Consider the following 20,457-nt stretch of genomic DNA (forward strand, 5'->3'; position numbering starts at 1 on the left):
CTATCAGCTCTGGCACACAAAAGTTCAGTATCAGTGGATTTCTAGGTAGTGCTGTCCTTGCTGGAGTAAAGGCAAGAAGCATTGGACGGGCTAAAGATAATAGAAGGTCCAAGCTGCAGCACTTTGCTCAATTTCCAACCCAGACCCTCTTCTCCTCTACGCATGCGCAGAAGAGGCGGCATGTCAGGTTCTCCGCCGGAAATGGTAAGAACCAGGAGGCAATGACAGTCAGGTGTTTGGACGCGGAATGAAGCGATTCAGCTACAAAGAGGTACAGGAAGACAGCAGTCGCACATACACTTCAGGTTCTGCAATGCAGTACTTACAATCCACCAGCATAGAGGGCAAAAGTATTGGAGAGCTGGTAAGCCTGGGAGTTTTTGATACTGTTGTAATTTTGTTCAGGCTTGAGCTAACCAGGTGCAGTGTGACAGTTGGAAGAATGAAGCCGACTGTTTTCAATCTCAAAAGGACGTTATGTGAGCACATTATAAATACAGTAGAGTCTCACTTATCCAAGTTTCGCTTATCCAAGCCTCTGGATAATCCATGCCATTTTTGTCGTCAATGTTTTCAAAATATCGTGATATTTTGGTGCTAAATTTGTAAATACAGTAATTACTACATAGCATTAATGTGTAATGAACTACTTTTTCTGTCAAATTTGTTGTATAACATGATGTTTTGGTGCTTCATTTGTAAAATCATAACCTAATTTGATGTTTAATAGGCTTTTCCTTATTCCCTCCTTATTATCCAAGATATTCGCTTATCCAAGCTTCTGCCGGCCCATTTAGCTTGGATAAGTGAAACTCTACTGTATGTTATTCTGGGTTTAAGAAGAATAAACCATTTACCTCACAACCTCTGAGGATGCCTGCCATAGATGTGGGCGAAACGTCAGGAGAGAATGCTTCTGGAACATGGCCACACAGCCCGAAAGACATACAACAACCCTGTGATTCTGGCCATGAAAGCCTTCGACAACACAATAAACCATTTGTTCTTTATTGTTCACCTGCATGGCACATATCTTCTTTCTCCGGCAAGGCAGTACGTGGACTATACGTTTTGATTTTTCATTACGTCACAGAAAAGTGGGATAAAAATAAAAAAAATCATAGAATCATAGAGTTGGAAGCGACCTCATGGGCCATCCAGTCCAACCCCCAGCCAAGAAGCAGGGAAATTGCAAAGCACCCCTGACAGATGGCCATCCAGCTTCTGCTTAAAAGCCTCAAAGAAGGAGCCTCCACCACAAATATAATAATATTAATATACGCAGTACATATATAGATATCTATGCACACAATGTGCATCTATGTGTATGTATATATGGACGCCTTTTCCCTTGACTCTTGCTCCCACGCACATGGAGTGCTGCGACTGACAACCGGAAATTGTGTTTCAGTGTTGCCGGAGCCCTTTGGGAGCGGCAATGAGAAAGTACCCGGATATTGGGAGGCGTTCTCGTCGCTTCCTTTCCACTCCGAGCGCTCTTCAGAGGCACCGGCCGGGTGACAGGAAGGAAGAAAAGACGGACCTGCGCGAGGAAGGCGGCAGGGCGCGTGCACGGGCGCGCGAGACAAGGGAAGGGGGGCGCGCGCGCGGTCGCTCGCTCGCTCGTCAGACGACTTTTTGTTGTTGTTCCGGAGGCGCCCTCGCTCGTGTTCCTCCAAACGCCCGATATCTGCGGGGCTTCCTTCTAAGGTAAAGAAGAGAGAGAGAGAGAGGCCTGCTCTGCTTCCTCATACAGCTTTGGGGGAGTGGGGGAGGGAGAGGGAGGTACAGTATTAAAATGGAAGGAAATCTACAGAGGCTCCGGCCTCCCCTCTTCTTCCTCCAATTCCTTCTGGAGGCTTCCTCAGAGAGGAGGAATTGATTGCAATTGTTATTACAGTGTTATTGGCATTGGGTTGATGTGAGTTTTCCGGGCTGTGTGACCATGTTCCAGAAGCATTCTCTCCTGACGTTTTGCCCATATCTTTGAAAGGCATCCTCAGAGGTTATGAGGTTTGTTAGAAAACTATGGGAGTGGGTTTTATATATCTGTGGAAAGTCCAGGTTGGGAGAAGGAACTCTTGTCTGAGGCAAGTGTGAATGTTGCGACTGGCCACCTTGATTAGCATTTAATGGCCTTGTAGTTTCAAAGCCTGCTTGCTTCCTGCCTGGGGGAATGCTTTGTTGGGAGATGTTAGCTGGCCCTGAAGGGCACATTTTGCCCCACCTTCCCTTTCTTTACCCAAATAGGTTCCTTGCTGTATAGATGTGCTGCAAAGCAGCTTTATGTAACTCCCTTTTTTTTTCTTTTTTTACAAAATTTTATTTTTTAAAACACAAAAAATACATTCCATAGACATACAAAACATTTACAGTTCCCACCACCAACACGTGGATAAAGATATAAAGATTGTCTCACAAAGAAATTAATAATTATGTAAAAAGAAAGCTTTATGTAACTCCCTGAACACAGCATTGCCCTTCTTTTGAGGTCTTTTGACCCTTCATATGCACTGGATTTTAATCTCCTAACAAATTTTGAACTTATGTGGAATGTTAAGATCAACAAATGCTGAAATGTGTAGGTTACATATTATAAGGTCCTAAGAAAATTAGCAAACCCGTTTGAAATATTTATTTATTTGCATTATTTATATCCTGCCCTTCACACTCCAAAGGGGAATCAGAGCAGCTCACAAGTAGGCAACAATTCAATGCAGTGTAAACATACATAAAAATAAAATATACATATACATAAAAACCATAAAGTTAAAACATTGAAACATTAAAAACAATTATTAAAACCACGCAATCCGAAATCATAATCCAGGAGCCATTCCGGTCATAAATGCAGTTATTCCATATCACTTATTGCTCTGAATTTACTGTCCAAAGGCTTGGTGCCACGGCCACATTTTTAGTTTCTTTCTAGAGGTCGGGAGGGAGGGGGCTGATGTGATTTCGCTGTGGAGGGAGTGCCATAGCTGAGGGACCACCACTGAGAAGGCCCTGTCTCTCCCCCCAGCAACTCCAACTGTGAAGGAGGTGGGACTGAGAGCAGGGCCTCCTCAGAAGATCTTAACCTCTGAGGTGGTTCATAGAGGGAGATACGTTCGCATTGGTAAGCTGGGCCAGAACCATATAGGATACTGGTTCTCAACCTAACTTCTAAGTTCTCAATATAACCTCAAAATGTGGCTCCAACTAATTAAACTTGGGGATATGTGTAAAATAGTTATCATATGAGTAATATCTTGTTTCTGTGTTTATAGGAGATATATAACACTCTCTTTGGATGCAAATGTATGAGGAATGTGTTTTTCACAGATCATAACATTTCTTCTACTGAGACAAGGTGCACTTATAAAACAGTACCTGTGAGTAAGCTAAACTATTGTGTAAACATTTGTATTTAAGTACTTATTTATGCAGAAGTAGTCGGAAAAACTGTAGAAATGACATAATACTTGTCTTTTTCAGAGATGGCAGCACAGAAAAGAAAATCTGTGCAAGTTGAGCCCCCTGCTAAACGGCAGAAATTGGATAAGAATAGTAAACTGGTAACGAGTAGAAAAGAAGGAAAATCACTCACCGGCAAACATGTATCTGATAAAAATACGGTGCTGAAGAAAAAATTGCATAAAACAGCTACCAAAACTGACCAGTCATTTGTCAATAAAAGCAGTTCTTCTATACTCTCCTCCCAGAATAAACGAGCAAAGAACTGTAAGCAGATTTTAAACAAATTGAAAAAGAAAACAGGTAAAACATGTATGACAAGAACGTCCCTAAAACTGTTGGGTAAATTATCTCCTACAAAGATAACACTGAAATCTTCCAAAATAAGCCATAATAACCATCTCAATTCTACAAGGTCCTTGCCAAAGATTTGTTCTAGAAGGAAGAGAAAACTCAGTGTTGTCAAAAATAAAACTTGTCATGGAAGCAAGACGCAAAAGAAGTCACCTGCAGATACAAGCAAGTGTTTTACTGAAACTCTGCGTAAGAAATGTTCAGTATTGCCCATTAAAACTACTCACAAGATCCAGTGTTCCAAAACAAAAGTGATGAAGGAAAACTCCAGAAAAGAGAGAACTAGCAAAACTGATAAAGTTCTTAAAAGTAGCAATGATGATTTAGAGGCTCAGAATTCCAAACGTTCTTGTGAAAAAAACCCCACTTTTCAAAGCAATGAAGCAACATGGACTAAAACCTCTGATAATAAAAAGCCTTGTGATGCTAACCAGGAAAGAAGAACTACAAGGTCAATGGTTACTAATTCTAAAAAAAATTCCACTAGAGTTAAACATAAACAAGATCAGTTACATTTCACAAAAAACAAGCATGTGTCTCAGAAAGAGGTTCAGGACCTTCCTAAATTACAACGTAGTGCTTCATGTGATGAGTTTCAAACTCGGAGATCAGTAAGACTGAAACCGTCGCTTAATGTACAATCTTCGCATAATGGGAAAAATAAAGGACATGTTTCTATTAGGACACAGAGCGCACAAATGAAAAAACGCATCCCAAATGTTAAAAAATCTCCCCAGCAGAAAATGGAACACAAGCTTTTGAAAAATGATGACTGCAAAGAAAAAGACAGTGAAGTATTAAGTTGTGAGAAAAAATCTGCAGTAGATTCTAAAACCAGTGATTTCCCTACATCTCAAGATAAGCAAGAAAAATCAGGAAATCAAAACAGCAATATCAAAGAATCTAGAAATAAATCTGCCAACACAGTTTCTTGCACTGTAACATCTTGTAGTGTGAAAAGCAAAGAAAAGCAAGTGATGCATAGAAATGGAAAAATCAATGTAAAAGCTAAGAGAGTGTTGCCAGCATCTTCAAGTCCAAAACCTGCTTGTCAACAAGAGGATGCAATGAAAACCAAAAAGATTAGCATTCTTGAACTGTGTGAGGAAATTGCAGGTGAGATTGAGTCAGACACAGTGGAGGTAAAAAGAGATTCTCCTGAGCATGGAAAAGAAGAGAGGGCGAGAGTAGAGGAGTTGCCACAAGCTGCAGTATCTGCTGAAGAAGAAACGAATCAGAATTCTCAACGTAAACGATTTTTCCCCAGCAAAAAAGGAATACCTGTCAAATGTACAGTGAATGGCAGACATAATGGTGCAAACAAAAACTCTAAATGGACAAAAATAAAGTTAAAAAAGAGGAATCATGTGAGCCAAAACATATCAAATTCCCAAAGTACACCTAAACATGGTATTTTAAAACCTAGCATTCCAGTGGGAGAACAAGGAAGAACTGCAGAAATACACCTTCCAGAAGAAGGCCAAATAAAATTGATACAGTCACAAAACAAAGGTAATGCAGCATGTGATCAAAAGTTGGATACCACTTCCCCTGCAGGAGGCCAGGTTAAAGATAAGATGTCCAATGATAAACTGTCTGTACAGGGTATAAAAAATGGATTATTGGAGGCGACGGCTTGTTCTGAACCAGCTCCAGATGAGGTAATTAATTGTAATATCGCTTTATGAGAGTGTATGTGAATATGTAAGGTTGAGGCATTTCAGTATGTTCCCTATTTTTATATTAGCAAATTTACTGATATTTCCTAACTATAATAATTAGTATGAGTACAGCATAATTATAATACATTTTACTATGCTATTAGATTGAATAGTCATATTTTGAGATCCAATGTATGCAGTAATTGAATATGTTGTGTTTGTGAGCTAGTTTTAGCATCTCTACTGCTGCTTTTTTCAAAATAACACTTATTGAAGCTGTCCTAATTAGTTTTACAGTGATAAAATATGTCTTGTTTGCTCTCAAGCATTTATTTTGTTTGCAATATAGCATAAGCTCTCCAGAGCTGCTTTTCTAAAGGGCAGTCAAATGACTCTACAAAACCCTATTCGTGTACAAATACGGAACACAGCACCAAAAGCCAAATGTAGGTGACTGTTCCAAAAGTAATCTGCAGTAAGTGTTGCTCCAAGACAACACCTGCAGGTATCTATTATTAAATATAAGATTTTTTAAAAAATTAAAACAGAATATTAGAAAGTTTGAACAGGTTTTTGATTCATTTGTTTTGGGTAGACCTTCAAAGTACATTTATCAAAACTAGGTGTAAAATTGGTTGGAGAGTGTGTCTGTAGTGTAGTTAGTGACTTTCTATATCCTAAATGTATATCAGAGAATTTTACACACACTCATAATAGCCAGTATAGGTTCACAAGGATAGTGACAAAAGTAAACAAGTTTTATTTTACAGATGGAGGAAGACTGTGGGAATAGATAATTAATACAAAGCAAACCATAATATAACCCCTTTTGTTCTATTATGCATCATGCAGAAACCTGCCCTGCTATTAAAAATACTTCAATTAATAGGGATAATTAACTAGGCATTTTGTCAGCCAGTATTGGGTGTATTGGCATTTTCATGGGCACTGATAAGACTTTAATTTGTCTAGATTTCTGCATGTGGTGGAACAGTAACTTAAATGGTATGTTCTGATTTTTTTCAGAGCTTCAACTTGCAACTGGAGTTAAGTCCAGAAAATACACCAGTGAAAACAATTGCTGGACAATTGTCAGCAAAGCAGGTCATAAGAAATACAGCAGAGATCAAATCAGCAGGTGAATATTAGTTCTTTGCATTTTTATAATTGTTCCACTTTTGCAGAACCTTCTGGCATTCAAATGCTATGTTCAAATTGATATGTGCAATTGTAGAACCATAGACTGATTTTTATGAAAGAGAAAGGACATTATAAATAATGAAATCAAATGCTGTGCACTTATCAGGGTAATCAGAACTTAAAGATTGAAAGTCATTTATGTATAGCATGAAGACATTTGTTCTTTCAGAGTTCTTATTTTGTGTATTCTTTTAAATTTACTTTTTTCCACAACTGCATTGCAGATGTTATATATTTTGACCAATATATACATTAATGCAATACAGTGGTGCCCTTGCTTTCCCTCTCTCTGTCATTCCCCTTGGTTTTCTTTATTGACTTCTGCTTGAGCACTGGTAGCATATTTCAGTTTGCTGTAAAAAGAGCTTGAAAAAAATATGATTCAGCCCAAGAAACGATTATTCAAACCACTAGCCTTACATTTTGACCTACAAAGACAACCTCTTTTCCACCATTTTTTTTCTATTCCAGAGATTCCTGAATCTCAAGAATATGGTGTTGTTTACTGTGTGATAGATAGCAAGTTTGGTGACTACACTTAAGATTTTAACCAAAGCTGCTTAGAATATTGTAATCCTAAAGTGAATCTGTCATGGGGTCCTCTTGACAAGTTTGTTTACAGGAAGTTTGCCTTTTCCTTCCTGTGAGGCGGAGAGTGTGTGACTTATCCAAGGCCATTCAGTGAGTTTCTATGACTAAGTAACTGGTTTCCAGAGTCATAGTCCAATTCTCAAACCACTATGCTATTGTATTAGAAATCATGGTCTTTCTATGCAGTCTAAAATGTCACAGATCCTTTGGACATGCTGCCTTCCTCGTTATTCACTGTTTTAATATTTGACTATTTGAATACATGAACATGTCTTATGAGTCACACTATAGGCCTATGTAGTCAGTATTTTCTGCTCTTAATATCGGTATCTTAGCAAAGTTTCAAAGTCTTTTCCATCTCCATTGCCTTTTAATTCAAGATACCGACTTTTGATTTGAGTCCTTCTGCATGAGAATTCTGTCAATCAACTGTGGTTTATCTCTCCTTTGTTTTATCATTATGTGCATCATAAAAATAAGTTATTATGAGCCCTGTTATATATGGTACATTGTACAGCTCAATGTTTTGTCTTTCCTCTCAGTGGTCTTCAGTACATTGGCTCCAACATTTTGTAGGGAGCATTATTTTGTTCAGCAATTTAGGAACAGAATCTGACTTTCATTTCAGTGTCTGCATAATAAAGAGAATAACTTGTCAATATTAATTGGACTCATTCATCATAATGAATCCTTTTGAGTTTATAGATTGTAATTTGTGCTTCCTAGATTATTTTCTAGTTATTCTTGAATTTTCTTTTAGTTTCAAAATGCTTAATAGCCAACCGTAAACCTTCAATAATTAAACAAATTTATAAAAAAAAATTACACAGAAAATGTATTCATTTTAGTTGTTTAAATGTTACCATTTTATTTACAGAAATATCTGTACTTTATGTATTTCTTTGTCATTCCACATTCTTAAAATATCTTTCCTCATGTATGTGTTAATGATTAAAGTATGAAGAGACATGCTGATTTGTTTTATAGATCCAGTTTCCGGACAGTTGGTTCGAACACTGTTCACAAATAAAACTTCTGAGACAAACGAGAACCGGTACGGTATTTTGTAGAGTTCCAAATCTACATTGCTTTGTAGTTTTGTTCATATTTTGTTCATCCTTTTAAAGTTTGCTTTAAAGTTTTGACCATTTTTCTTCAAAATAAATATCAATTTAGAGTAAAAATTGGTGTAAGAATATTCTGTTGCCCCTTTCTGTATGCTGTGAGTATTGTAAAATAAAATTAAGTGTCTGCATACAGTGGATTTTCGGTTGAGAACCACCTGGACATTCTCAGTTTAAACTGCTATCCTTTTCACATTTATCCTGTGTTGAAGTAGACACTACTAAGACTTGTTCTATATTGCTTGTTTATGATATAATTATGAAAAGCGAAGTTCACTCTGAAAATCATGGAGAGTGTGCTTTATTTATTTATTTATTTATTTATTTTATTTGCTTACCCTATTTATACCCCACTTTTCTCTACCCTGAAGGGGACTCAAGGCGGTTGACATATGACAATTATTCAATGCTTAAAAACATATGCAAACAGGCTGAAAATAAATTGAATTAACATTAATTAATATTAAATATTTAAAATTGCATTCAATATTAAAATCACGCCAACCAGCAATGGTAGTCTGCACATATTCCAAATCTTTTATTGTACTGTGCTAATCTCCGAAAGCCTTTAGAGGTCTAACAAGTACATACTTTGATGATGAAAGAAAAGGAGCTCTCACCTGCCCTTGCACTCAGCATGACAACATCTACTGTAGATGTAACTTTCTCTTTTTCCAATCATAGTGCATTCTCTATACATTGAGCATTGTTAAGGGTGGGATCTGCACTGCTTTCAAGGTGAATTGTATGTATGAGGTATTTTCATCATTGCATGGTTGAGTTAGAATTTTTACTCAACAACCTTGAAAGTGAGTTGCATTGGCGTGAGTCTGATTTATACAAATTCACCAATAGGATATCAACTCATAATATTTTAAGGAACCATATCTAAAGACTTTTGAACTATGTTTTTGACCCAAGTAAGTGTCATTTGTTTTAATTACATATTATTCCATTCATGATGTTTGAGAATGTTTATGTTCATACAAAAGTATTTAAGGAGGAATAACATTTTGTTCATACAAAATTATTTTTATTTTTAAAGAACTTGTCTGCCAAAGATTTTATTAACATCAAAATGTGGCGGCTTCCCTTCATCTGAAGAACATATTCAGAAACTGAAAGAGGCAGCAAAAGATAGCGACAAGCAGCTTATCATCGTAAGTGTTGTGCATATTCTAAATGTTCAGCTTGTGCATTGCTTTAAGCAAAACACACACACTTTAAATGTGTCCTTGTGCTTTGCTTTTTGGTTTTTTGAAATGGGTGATTGGGAGGCACTTTTATGAGTTGCACAAACTGGAATGTTGTTCACAGTAATTACTGCTGTTAACAGACAAACCAAACTACTTTTACTATATCTTGTCACAAAGTGAAGTTTACAGATAACTTCTTATTAACTTTTTTTTAAAAAAGAAGCTATGTATATAACATGTTCTTCTTGTATTAACAATATATTTAATTTTAATATTAGGATGCAGGACAAAAACGGTTTGGAGCAATTTCCTGCAATGTTTGTGGAATGCTTTACACTGCTTCAAATCCTGAGGATGAAACTCAGCATTTATTCTTCCATAACCAGTTCATAAGTGCTGTAAAATATGTGGTAAGAACTGTTTTTTAAAAATATATATAGAAATATTCATTCTTTTGCTTTAGATTAATGAAAACTCTGCTCATTTCCAGTTATAACATGTTACAGCAAAAGCAATTGTCATTAGTAACATTTACAATGCTTTTCAGTCATTAAAAATGTCGAGATTTTCCTCCTGTGAATTAATACTATATTTTCTTAATACAAAGCATTATCTAAGTTACCAGTAGTTTCTCTTCAGTGACATATATTCATTTTCTATTATAGTATGTTCTTTGTGTATGTCAAAAGAAAAAGAAAAACAAAAGGAGTCAGAGTTCAAATATGAATATTTTTTCGTGTATATAGAAACCCTGCGTTGCTAATAGAAAATACAGTTGGCCCTTGTTATCTCTGAGGGGAGTGGTTCCAGGAACCCCCTCAAGGTTTATAAAATCTGCAGATGCTCAAGTTCTTCATATTGCGCTAAAGGGTTTTCTCTTTGTTTCTTTTTATGTTTTTACTGGACCTCTCCTTGCCATTTCTTCAGCTCAGGCATCACAGCAAGGTTTTGTTTTCCCCTGACAAATATTTTGGGCTGGCTTTTGCTACAGCCCTTCATTTGGGATTCCTTCTGTGGCAGGGCTTGAAACTTAGATAGAAAAAAGGCAGGAAAGTAAATAATAATTTAAAAAAACTTTATTTATACCCCGCCACCATCTCCCCGTGGGGATTCGGGGCAGCTTACATGGGGCAGAGGCCCAAACAATATAAGGACAAAATAAACGACAACATAATACAAATCACAATATAAAAAGATAAAACAGCAATACAATATGAAACGAGTATTATAACAGTTAAAACCAGTCAATTAAAACAACAATACAAGGATAAAAATTGCATTTAAAACACATAAATGGTAAGGACATAATAAATACAGGATAGATTATTAAAAACCATCTGGGGCTGATTAGTTAATGACTGTCTCACCGAAGGCCTGCCGAAACATCCAAGTCTTCAGTTGTTTCCTGAAGGAGGGCAGAGAGGGAGCTAACCTAATTTCTCCGGGGAGGGAGTTCCAGAGACGGGGGGCCACAGCCAAGTGAGGAAGATGGATGCGAGAGGAGGGCCTCCCCGGAAGATCTCAGAGATCGCGTGGGTTCATAGGGGATGACGCGGTCCCGAAGAATCATTTCCCTTACTCCCGCACTTTAGTAGCTTCCCCATTTACATGACTTCTTTTGCCCAGGGAAAGAAGATGTTTGCTGGCAGGCAGAGAAAACCACATGTGCCACCTCTTGACAGTTCCTGGAAAACAGCCCTCCACTCACAAGTTGTTGAGGGAGGGAATGCTGTACAAAATTACACTGGACCACTGAATCAAGCCACTGTATTAAAACGTGCATAATATTATATATTTGAATATGTGATGGGGAGCATATCAGCCACCCGCTTGTGCCTTCAAGGTGTCAGGGTTTCACAAGGCAGAAGCAGATAACCGGCATGGCTTCTTGCTACCTTTGCCATTGCCCTACTCCGTTTTTAATGGGCAAATTGTATAATCTTCGTGTGGCTTCACAGAAATATTGCAAATATAAGAAGTTAATACAAAAAGCCCCTCTTAAAATGTAGCGCAGCAAAAGAGGCAACAGCAAACCCTGGCTGCTAAGTGCACTGTCCTTCCTCCAAGGACATAGAGCACAAAGAATGCATCTCACCTAGTGGCTGTGGTTTCCCACCAGCTCCGCTGCAGCTCTATGCCATTTTTTAATAGAACTTGAGCATGTACAGATTTTGGTATTCCTGGCGATGGGTCCTGGAACCAATCCCCTTGGAAAGTGAGGGACACTATACAATGAGGTTAATATACCCTGTAAGCTGTATTGAAGCCAATGAAGTTTGTTTTCTTTAATACATATGTTACCTTCCATACTTTGTATTGACATTGGTAAGACCTCCAGGATAACTGAACTGAACTTGCCAAGCTATTTAATTTATGCATACTTTACAAATTCAATAATTGATTCACCTTGGAATTAAATATAAATAATATATGAAGGTATATCTCCCCCATTTTCATCTGTCTTAGGTGTGCTTTTTCTAACTATCAAGCATGAAATAGTTGTGTGAGACAGTACAGTTTATTGTATTTTCTACAGTGTGTTTATGAAACATTCCCGCAGAGAGAGATCTGGAGAGAAATACAACCTAGAGTATTAGAAAAACAGTGGTGTGGATGGGGAGTGAGTGGAGTTGAAGTTTCGAGTTGAAAGTGAATTCTGTTGACTTAAACTAAGTAGAATTGCAGCCACTTATTTCTGTTGATTTATTTAGATAATGTCATAACATTTACAATAAAGTATTTAATCATAATAAAATAACATACCTTATATTAACTTAAAATAGCAAGTCTGTAAAAGCAGTTTCCTAATAAATCAAGTCAACAAAATTTAAAATTTTTACAAATGTATGAAAAATAAAGCTCTTCTAACATCAGAAAGGACCCAGAATGGTTACCAGATGAAACTCCATAGAAAAAGCATTCCAAAGCTAAGGCACTTCCGCTTATCTCACATAAGGTGAATAGTGAGAAATGCTTCTGATCTCAGAACAAAAGCAGGTATATGTGGACACTTGTATCCTGATGATACTTTGGCCCAAAGCTCTGATGAGTTTTAAGGGTCAGAGGCAGCATTTTCCATTGTGCCCCAAAATGACTGGGAATAAATACCAGCATGGTACAGTTGTTTGCGCATTGGGCTACAACTCTGGAGACCAGAGTTCGACTCCCAATTGTCTGTGGAAACCCACTCAGTGACCTTGAGTAAGTCAGACCTCAGCCCCAGAAAACCCCTTGATATGTTCACCTTATGGTTGCAGTAAGTAGGCACCCAACAACAATAACAACAAATGCAGTTGGATAGTATCAGCTTAACCATATTCTGCCATATTCTGAGGTAGAGAGAGTTTATGAATAATCTTCAAAAATAGTTCTGTATATAATCCATTAGAGCAGTGGTTCTCAACCTGTGGGTCCCCAGATGTTTTGGCCTTCAACTCCCAGAAATCTTAACAGCTGGTAAACTGGCTAGGATTTCTGGGAGTTATAGGCCAAAACATCTGGGGACCCACAGGTTGAGGATCACTGCATTAGAAAATGTTGATGTCTGAGACAATGTGCCCCCCACCTATTTCATGTTCCAGCTTTCCCAATTGGGAGCTGAATCTTCTTCAATACCAGGTTAACACCTGGGATCTTGGGAAACTCACATTCTCACAACCTCAGAGGGGGAGGCAAAGGCAAACCCCCTCTGAACAAATCTTACCAGGAAAACCCTGTGATGGGTTCATCTTAGGGTCACCATAAGCTTGATTCAGTTTGAATGCACACTACAACTACTACCAGGATAACTTCCTCTAGTGCATCTGAGGGCAGACAGCAAATGTAGGCAAGCTAAGGTCCTGTTGGGTACAGAGCCCTACTCCTTAGTAACTTGCTTATTGCTTGTTGATGCCCAGCATCTGCCACCTGAGGTTACCATCTCTTCCTGCTTAAAGCCGACTATCTTTTTAGTGTCTGACAATTGAATGTCATTCCATGGTACCCAATATTGCTGGTAGTGTGAGAGAATGAAATCCAAACACTGGGGGGGGGATGTATAATTTATTTTGGGTTTTTTAAATAAAGGTACTGTTTTTCCAAACCGGTGATAGAAAATAAACTGTGCAGATGAACTGTAACTGCTTTTCTTAGTAGTGGTGTCCAAAAAAAAGCCTTCATCAGATAGTAGGGTTGCCAGCATTAGTTTAGTGTGTTTTCTTGAAAATAAACATTAGTTTGATTTGAACACTTTTAGCCATGGTTTAAATTTAAGGGACAATATTTTCTAATGAGTTTGCCTTCCCCCACTTTAAAAGATTTCACACAATCAGCTAAGCTTGTATATTAATTAGCCTATACTTTTTTTTTAGTCCTTCTGTAATAACTACTTTGCACAGTCTTTCTGAGCAACATAAATTCTAATTTTTGAATAAGTCCCATCTTAATAGATTTAAGTGGCTTTTTGTTTTGTTTTTTCCATGCAGGTTCTGCTCATTAATCATCAGTGTGGATCTGAAGAAGAGTTAATTACCTCATTTTTGAGTATGTTTTAACTTCAGATACACACAACATAGCAACTTTCCCCTTTAGGCTCTTAGAAGGTAGTTATTCTTTTTATAGTCTCATTTTTGTGACTACAATAGTTATAATCAATGACCCTATAAGTAATTCCTTATTTTGAACCATTGCATGCCATTCAGTTCATTGAAAACCTCCTGGAGGTCTTTTGCATGCCAAAATATTAAGACTGCAGAGGTAACTGTGCTAAAGAAAAAACTTCATTCATTCTTTACAATTTTATTACCAGTATATATTTATTTGCGGCTAGAATATATATATATATATATATATATATATATATATATATATATATATATTCTACCATGTCTGTGTAAACACACATAGTGTACCTATATGTGTACACATATTTGTTCTGTGTTACTTTTTCAGTATGGAAACAGTTCCAGAAATAGTTTGCTCCTATGTTTTCTGTGTTGTATAAGCTTCTAGTCATTTGCCTAAGTGAAATAATTAGAATTTGCCCTATTGGACAAATGTAAACTATTTTACTGGTGCCTTGCAAGAAGACACAGGTGTGAACAATGGGTTAAGCAATGTAAAAGTGGGTGTGTTTAGTATTATTGTTATTTTCTAGGGCTGGAAAAAAGAGAGAATTTTGGCAGAATATCCTGATGGCAAGATAATAATGGTACTTCCTGATGATCCAAAATATGCTCTGAGGAAGGTAGATCAAACTTTTAAAACCCTGTATTCTCTTCTTGCTATTGCATCTGAAATTGATACTTCTAGGCTGGTTTTGAGTGCATTTAATAAGCTAGTCTTTATCTCTATATGTGTTGAAAGATATACCCAATTGCCACACCAAGCTATTTCAAGAAATGAAAAGACAGTGCACCCCTTTATTTCTGTCTAGTCCAACATTGCCGCCTTTATCTGGGTGAATGGGGTGGCATGAATGGTGATAAAGAGGCACACATAGCTGCAGTATTGGTGTACATAGATGTCAACAAATATGATGGTAGAAAGGGGAGTGGAATTCCTTGTTTCTACCAGGTTGGAGAAAGGTTAAACTGCAGTTTCCATGTAACCTTGCCGGGGATGGGGGAAATATGTTCCCAACTTGTAACTTGTAAGAAATAGTCCCTTCATGTTTCCATTTTTTCTATACCAGTGACTGATGTCACTGTGTTGTGGATCAGTTTTTTTTTAAACCAGAGATGCTAATTTCCCTCCATAAGGGTGACTGCTTTGCCATATTTCAGTCCATTAAGGGGCTGCATTACCACTCGAGTTTTCGTCTCCTGCCAAAATACGGCAGCTGCCACATAATTTGCAACCAAGTTTGGTTGGGCTTGCAGTGGTTCTTTGATGTGCTGGAGACTGTAGTATCCTCTCACACCAGAGTCCAGAGTAAAGAATTTAATTTCTTTCTTGAAGTTATGGGAAAAGACTGTGACTGAGGTGATGCAGATGGCCGGAATGTAAAACAATGTTATTTGCCCTTGTGCAAAGATGTTAGTTTTTTTAATGCATTTTTATTTTATTAGCAGCAGGATATGATCTAACACAGCACAACAAAAAAAATATTGGCGTCTTGGTTTTTAGGCCTGTTCCTAGTGTTATTTTGGGCACTGATTCAGGAAATTGCATCAGATAGACAGCTTCCACTCTTAAGTTTCCTAGATATAGTTATGGTTTTCTATGAGTAAGCAGATGAAGACTGGTATATAGTACATATTCTTTATATCTAGAACTAGAGCTTATAGGAGAAAACTGGTGCAATATTTGGAATCAGCAGATCAGATATACTCAGAAACAGGTCTAACATTTGAGGCACCAAAATGTGTATTGGTCAATATCTGTTGAGAAGTGCTGAGAGTTTTAGTTTTTGTGGGTTACTATAATAGAGAAGATTATAATAAATATTGCTCCTAAAATTTATAATGAGTTCAGTTTGCAGATTGGCCTTCATTTTTGCAAAAAGGTATACTTATTGTTAAGGGACCCCTGGTGGCACAATGCTGAACTTGCAGACCAAAAGGTCCCAGGTTCAAATCCCGGGAGCGGAATGAGCACCCGCTGTTAGCTGCAGCTCCTGCCAACCTAGCAGTTCGAAAACTTGCAAATGTCAGCAGTCATGCTGGCCACATGACCTGGAGATGTCTATGGACAACACCGGTTCTTCGGCTTAGAAATGGAGATGAGCACCAACCCCCAGAGTCGGTCACAACTGGACTTAACGTCAGGGGAAACCTTTACCTTTACCTTACCTATACTTATTGTTAATAATACAAAAATGAGATAATTATTAATTTCCAAAACTTTAGTAATTGATATTCATATACAATTGGCCCTCCATATCCATGGATTGAACCATTCAGTGCTTGAAGGTATTTTTTAAAATTCCAAAAAGCAAACCTTGATTTTGCCATTTATGTAAGGGATGCTATTTTACTACATCATTGTATATGATGGGACTTGAGGATCCATGTATTTTGGTATCCACAGGAAGTTGTGGAACCAAATTCCAAAAAATACTAAGACTGGGGAATGTGTGCTCCATCAGAAATTATGGGCTGAAACACACAAGAGTCTCAGCTCATAGCCAGTATCATAATTGTAGTCCTGGATCTGGTGGGCCAGATATGTTCCACATCTTCATTATTTGTGGGCTGTTGTTGTTTTTAAAGAAAACAACCCCTTCAAAAGTCCAACCCTCACAACAAAATGCGTACACACATTTTGATCCTGTTGTTCTCTTTTTGGCAGATTGATGAGATCAGAGAGATGGTAGATAATGACCTTGGATTTCAACAAGCTCCTGTTACATGTTCCAGAACTAAAACACTACTATTTATTTCAAATGATAAAAAAGTAACTGGCTGCTTAATTGCAGAGCATATCCAGTGGGTGAGTAATGCTGTCTCCTGAAAAACTACTGTTTTCATTTTTAGAGCTCTTTTTGTCCTGGACATTTTCTACGTTTAATTCATTATACATTTATTAGTTGAAGCATTTTACTCTGCCTTTTAGCTGGCTTACTCACAGCAAATAAAAAATAGGCTGTCTCTGCTCACAGTCTTTCAGTCTCAATCAGGTGACACAACAAGAGGGAGGAAAAAGTGATGGGGGAAGCAAACCCAAACGAGTTCTTAAACTAGTTTTTCTCATGGTCCTGTGGGGATGGCTCAGGGGGCCAAATTTTAGGAGAAGCCTAATTGTTTCTCACTTAAACCTATAGAATGCATCCATTCCCTGCCACTTAGGGCACTGCATCTTGGTGGAATGCCTTTTGCCAGGTGGCAGAGGAAATAGGAGTCTTGACAATAAAAATCCTGTCAACTCTTTGATTCCTCAAGGGCTACAGAGTTATTGAAGAAAAAATTCCAGAAGTCAGTACAGAAAATGAGAAAGTCACTTTTGAAAGACAAAAAGCATGGTGCTGCTCTACATCCCCGGAGCCTGCTCTCTGTGGCATTAGTCGTATCTGGGTGTTTAGCATGATGCGTCGGAAAAAAATAGCTTCTCGGATGTTGGAGTGTTTGAGGTAAGTAGGTTTCACTGTATTGTCATGGGGTGGGTTAAGATACTTGGCTTCTCTTTATAATGAATATAGAATATTTATTGAGTGTTTCAGAATATTTTGATTGTTTAATATATTAAATAGCTTTCCAAAAATTCAATTGAAGCCAAGAATAATTTTTATCAGTAATACTATTATCACACTATTTTTGTTCCTGGGTTATAAATGACATTTCCTAATTAGTTCTATCATAAAAACAAGGAAAAGTTTACTAAACTGCAAAAACTTTGTTTTTGCAGGACATCCTGCAGCAAATTTTGCAATAGTTTTTCAGTCAGTATCTCATAGAGTCTCAACCAATTCAACATAGTTTATGGCAGCCAGAAAAATGAAGTTTCTGGAATATAACAAGTACTTTCAAAGCAATTACTGCACAATTAAATAGGAAATAATAGTTTCAAACCAGGAATAGAAAAAAATCTATTTTTGTTACATATTATTATTATTATTATTATTATTATTTTATTATGACACAGCAAACAAGATAGACATGCTGGATTTCATATCACAAAACACAAGTCGAACACTTCCCAAGTGTCTAGGATTGTGTGATGTATTTTCGGATGATGTGCCCAGATCCCAGCAGGGTGGCCTTTTGCAGTTGGGAGATCGTAATTTTGTCAATGTCTATTGTTTCCAAATGCCGGCTAAGATCTTTTGGCACGGCACCCAGTGTGCCGATCACCACCGGGACCACCTGCACTGGTTTCTGCCAGAGTCTTTGAAGTTCAGTCTTGAGGTCCTGATAGCGGCTGAGTTCAAGATTGAACTTCAAATAAATTATTATTATTATTATTATTATTATTATTATTATTGTTATTATTAGTAGTATTAGTAGTATTAGTAGTATTCATAGATTCTAGTTAGCAGATACGTTTTAGAAGCTATATGCTAGATGAGAGGCTGGAGGAAAGGAAGGAAAAAAACACAATGTGTCTGTCTTAACTACTGTTTGTATTACTGAATGAAATGGGCAATGGGGCATTATTGTCATTGTTGATATTTTTGTTTAAGAACGTCTTCATTGGCATTTCTTTATTCAGACTATTGATGAATAGAAAGACAGCTGTTTTAAAGGGGGTGTTATTGCCAAAGTAATTTTTAAAAATATCTTTTAAACAGGAGCAACTTCATATATGGTTCATACTTGAGCAAAGAAGAAATCGCATTTTCTGATCCCACGCCCGATGGGAAACTGTTTGCAACACGATACTTTGGCACTAGTCAGTTCCTGGTGTATAATTTTCTCAGCGGTCAGCAACCCATTTCAAGGTGAAGTTTTATAGCAAAAGATAAAGAAAACCTGTTGCCTGGCTATGGATGTTGACCAAGAGAATGGGACACCTATTAAGCAGTGAACTCAGGAGTAGTAACAACCAAAAGGTGGTTGTTATATTTTATTAAAACTGTAAAGAGTGCAGATGTAGGGTGGCTTTTTGAGAAGTTATTTTTTTTATAAAAGATTGTATGTATTATCTATAGTAACTTAGTCATGTTTACATGCAGCGTATAATTGTTCATAGTGGACTGTCTACTAGTGCAAGAGCTGTGGTCACCTTTTAGGTACATTTTGAAGTTCACAGAGTAATAATATACCAGGGCAGTGAAAGTGTGCTTTTGATTAAAAGCTTGTCATTTTTGGTATAGCAGTGAAGGTGCTGCACTGTCAATAAATGATACCTAATATCAAAAATGGTCCAAGACAATTAGCACATTGTTTCAGTATGCATCTGAATCTTATTTTTAAAAGGCAGGAGCCATAGAGACTAACCTCTAAAGGGGGAATGTGTTCTCAGTTTGTTCAGCTATAGCATATTGGATATATACATTCATCTGTGGACTTCACTTTGTTACTTTAACCCAAACCCCTCCAGTTTCAGAGGGGGCTTATGATGAAATAACTACTGTGGCCTTTCTTGACCTGTATATAATGTAGATTAAGACTAAGCTATTTGATAAAAATTTTTAATAATGTACTAATGATGAATACATTTAAGCAGTTACTTTGATATGGTTGAATATTAAAAACTGATTGAAACAGAAGTCTGACTCATGTATCAACATAATGACTTGGGGATGATTTATCATTTAGTTAACACCTTTCAGACATAAGAGCTCGTAGTCCTCAGTCACTCCTTCAACATCCCCAAGAGGAGCCCAGCCAAATCAAACCACCTTTATTTTAATGTTCAACATCCTTCTTTCCAACTAGCCTTAATTATATGTTCACAGCATGAAGGCATGATTTCAAGAAATACAAACACTTATTTAGGAATACAGAGGAGTGTAATATTACTAGTGCAATTTGTATCATGTTTGAATTTCTTAATCTATTCTGAAGTACCAACTTATAATCAGGAAATACCATATTTATTTGAGTCTAATGCTCACCTATTTTGGCTAGATTTCCTTGCCAAAATTGGTTGTGCATTAGATTTGATGGTGTGTTAGAATTGTGCACATAAACCCAACTGCATGAAAAGCCCCGGAGATGGGTGGAAGGCAGCGTGTGTGTGTGAAGAGGTTGTTTTCAGAGATGGGTGGGGAGGCAGCGTGTGTGTGTGTGTGAAGAGGTTGTTTTCGGTGGCAGCGGCAGCAGCCTCAGGGCTCTGTGGTGCCCAGAGAAGGAGGCAGATCCAGTCATTCCTGCCATTTAACTGCCGATCCTGCCTCCTGGGTGGCCATCAGGTCTCTTGCCCCCACCCCTACCCCATCCAAAGCTCAGTGCCTCATTCACAAGGCATTCAAAACCCCTCCCTTGGCTTTGAAGGCCCTATTAACGAAGCCAG

General features: G+C 37.5%; 1 protein-coding gene across 3 annotated transcripts; it reads left to right on the top strand.

The window, feature by feature from the left end:
- The first annotated feature begins 1,442 nt into the window (after positions 1-1,442).
- esco1 (establishment of sister chromatid cohesion N-acetyltransferase 1) lies at positions 1,443-19,711 on the top strand. Of its 3 annotated transcripts, XM_008108639.3 has the most exons (11): positions 1,447-1,710; positions 3,273-3,377; positions 3,481-5,474; positions 6,501-6,612; positions 8,253-8,319; positions 9,435-9,549; positions 9,864-9,995; positions 14,720-14,809; positions 16,855-16,995; positions 17,445-17,632; positions 18,791-19,711. In XM_008108639.3, the coding sequence occupies exons 3-11, from the start codon at positions 3,483-3,485 to the stop codon at positions 18,942-18,944; spliced, it is 2,991 nt and encodes a 996-aa protein (XP_008106846.2). In that variant the 5' UTR covers positions 1,447-1,710; positions 3,273-3,377; positions 3,481-3,482; the 3' UTR covers positions 18,945-19,711. The 3 variants fall into 3 exon arrangements, with proteins under 3 accessions (XP_008106848.2, XP_008106846.2, XP_003219724.2); XM_003219676.4 differs by lacking the exon at positions 3,273-3,377; XM_008108641.3 differs by lacking the exons at positions 16,855-16,995; positions 17,445-17,632; positions 18,791-19,711 and adding an exon at positions 14,049-14,165 and having other exon boundaries at positions 1,443-1,710.
- The last annotated feature ends 746 nt before the right edge of the window (positions 19,712-20,457 follow it).

The sequence above is a fragment of the Anolis carolinensis genome, chromosome 4 (genome assembly GCF_035594765.1).
Source record: "Anolis carolinensis isolate JA03-04 chromosome 4, rAnoCar3.1.pri, whole genome shotgun sequence".
Classification (NCBI taxonomy): Eukaryota; Metazoa; Chordata; class Lepidosauria; order Squamata; family Dactyloidae; genus Anolis; species Anolis carolinensis.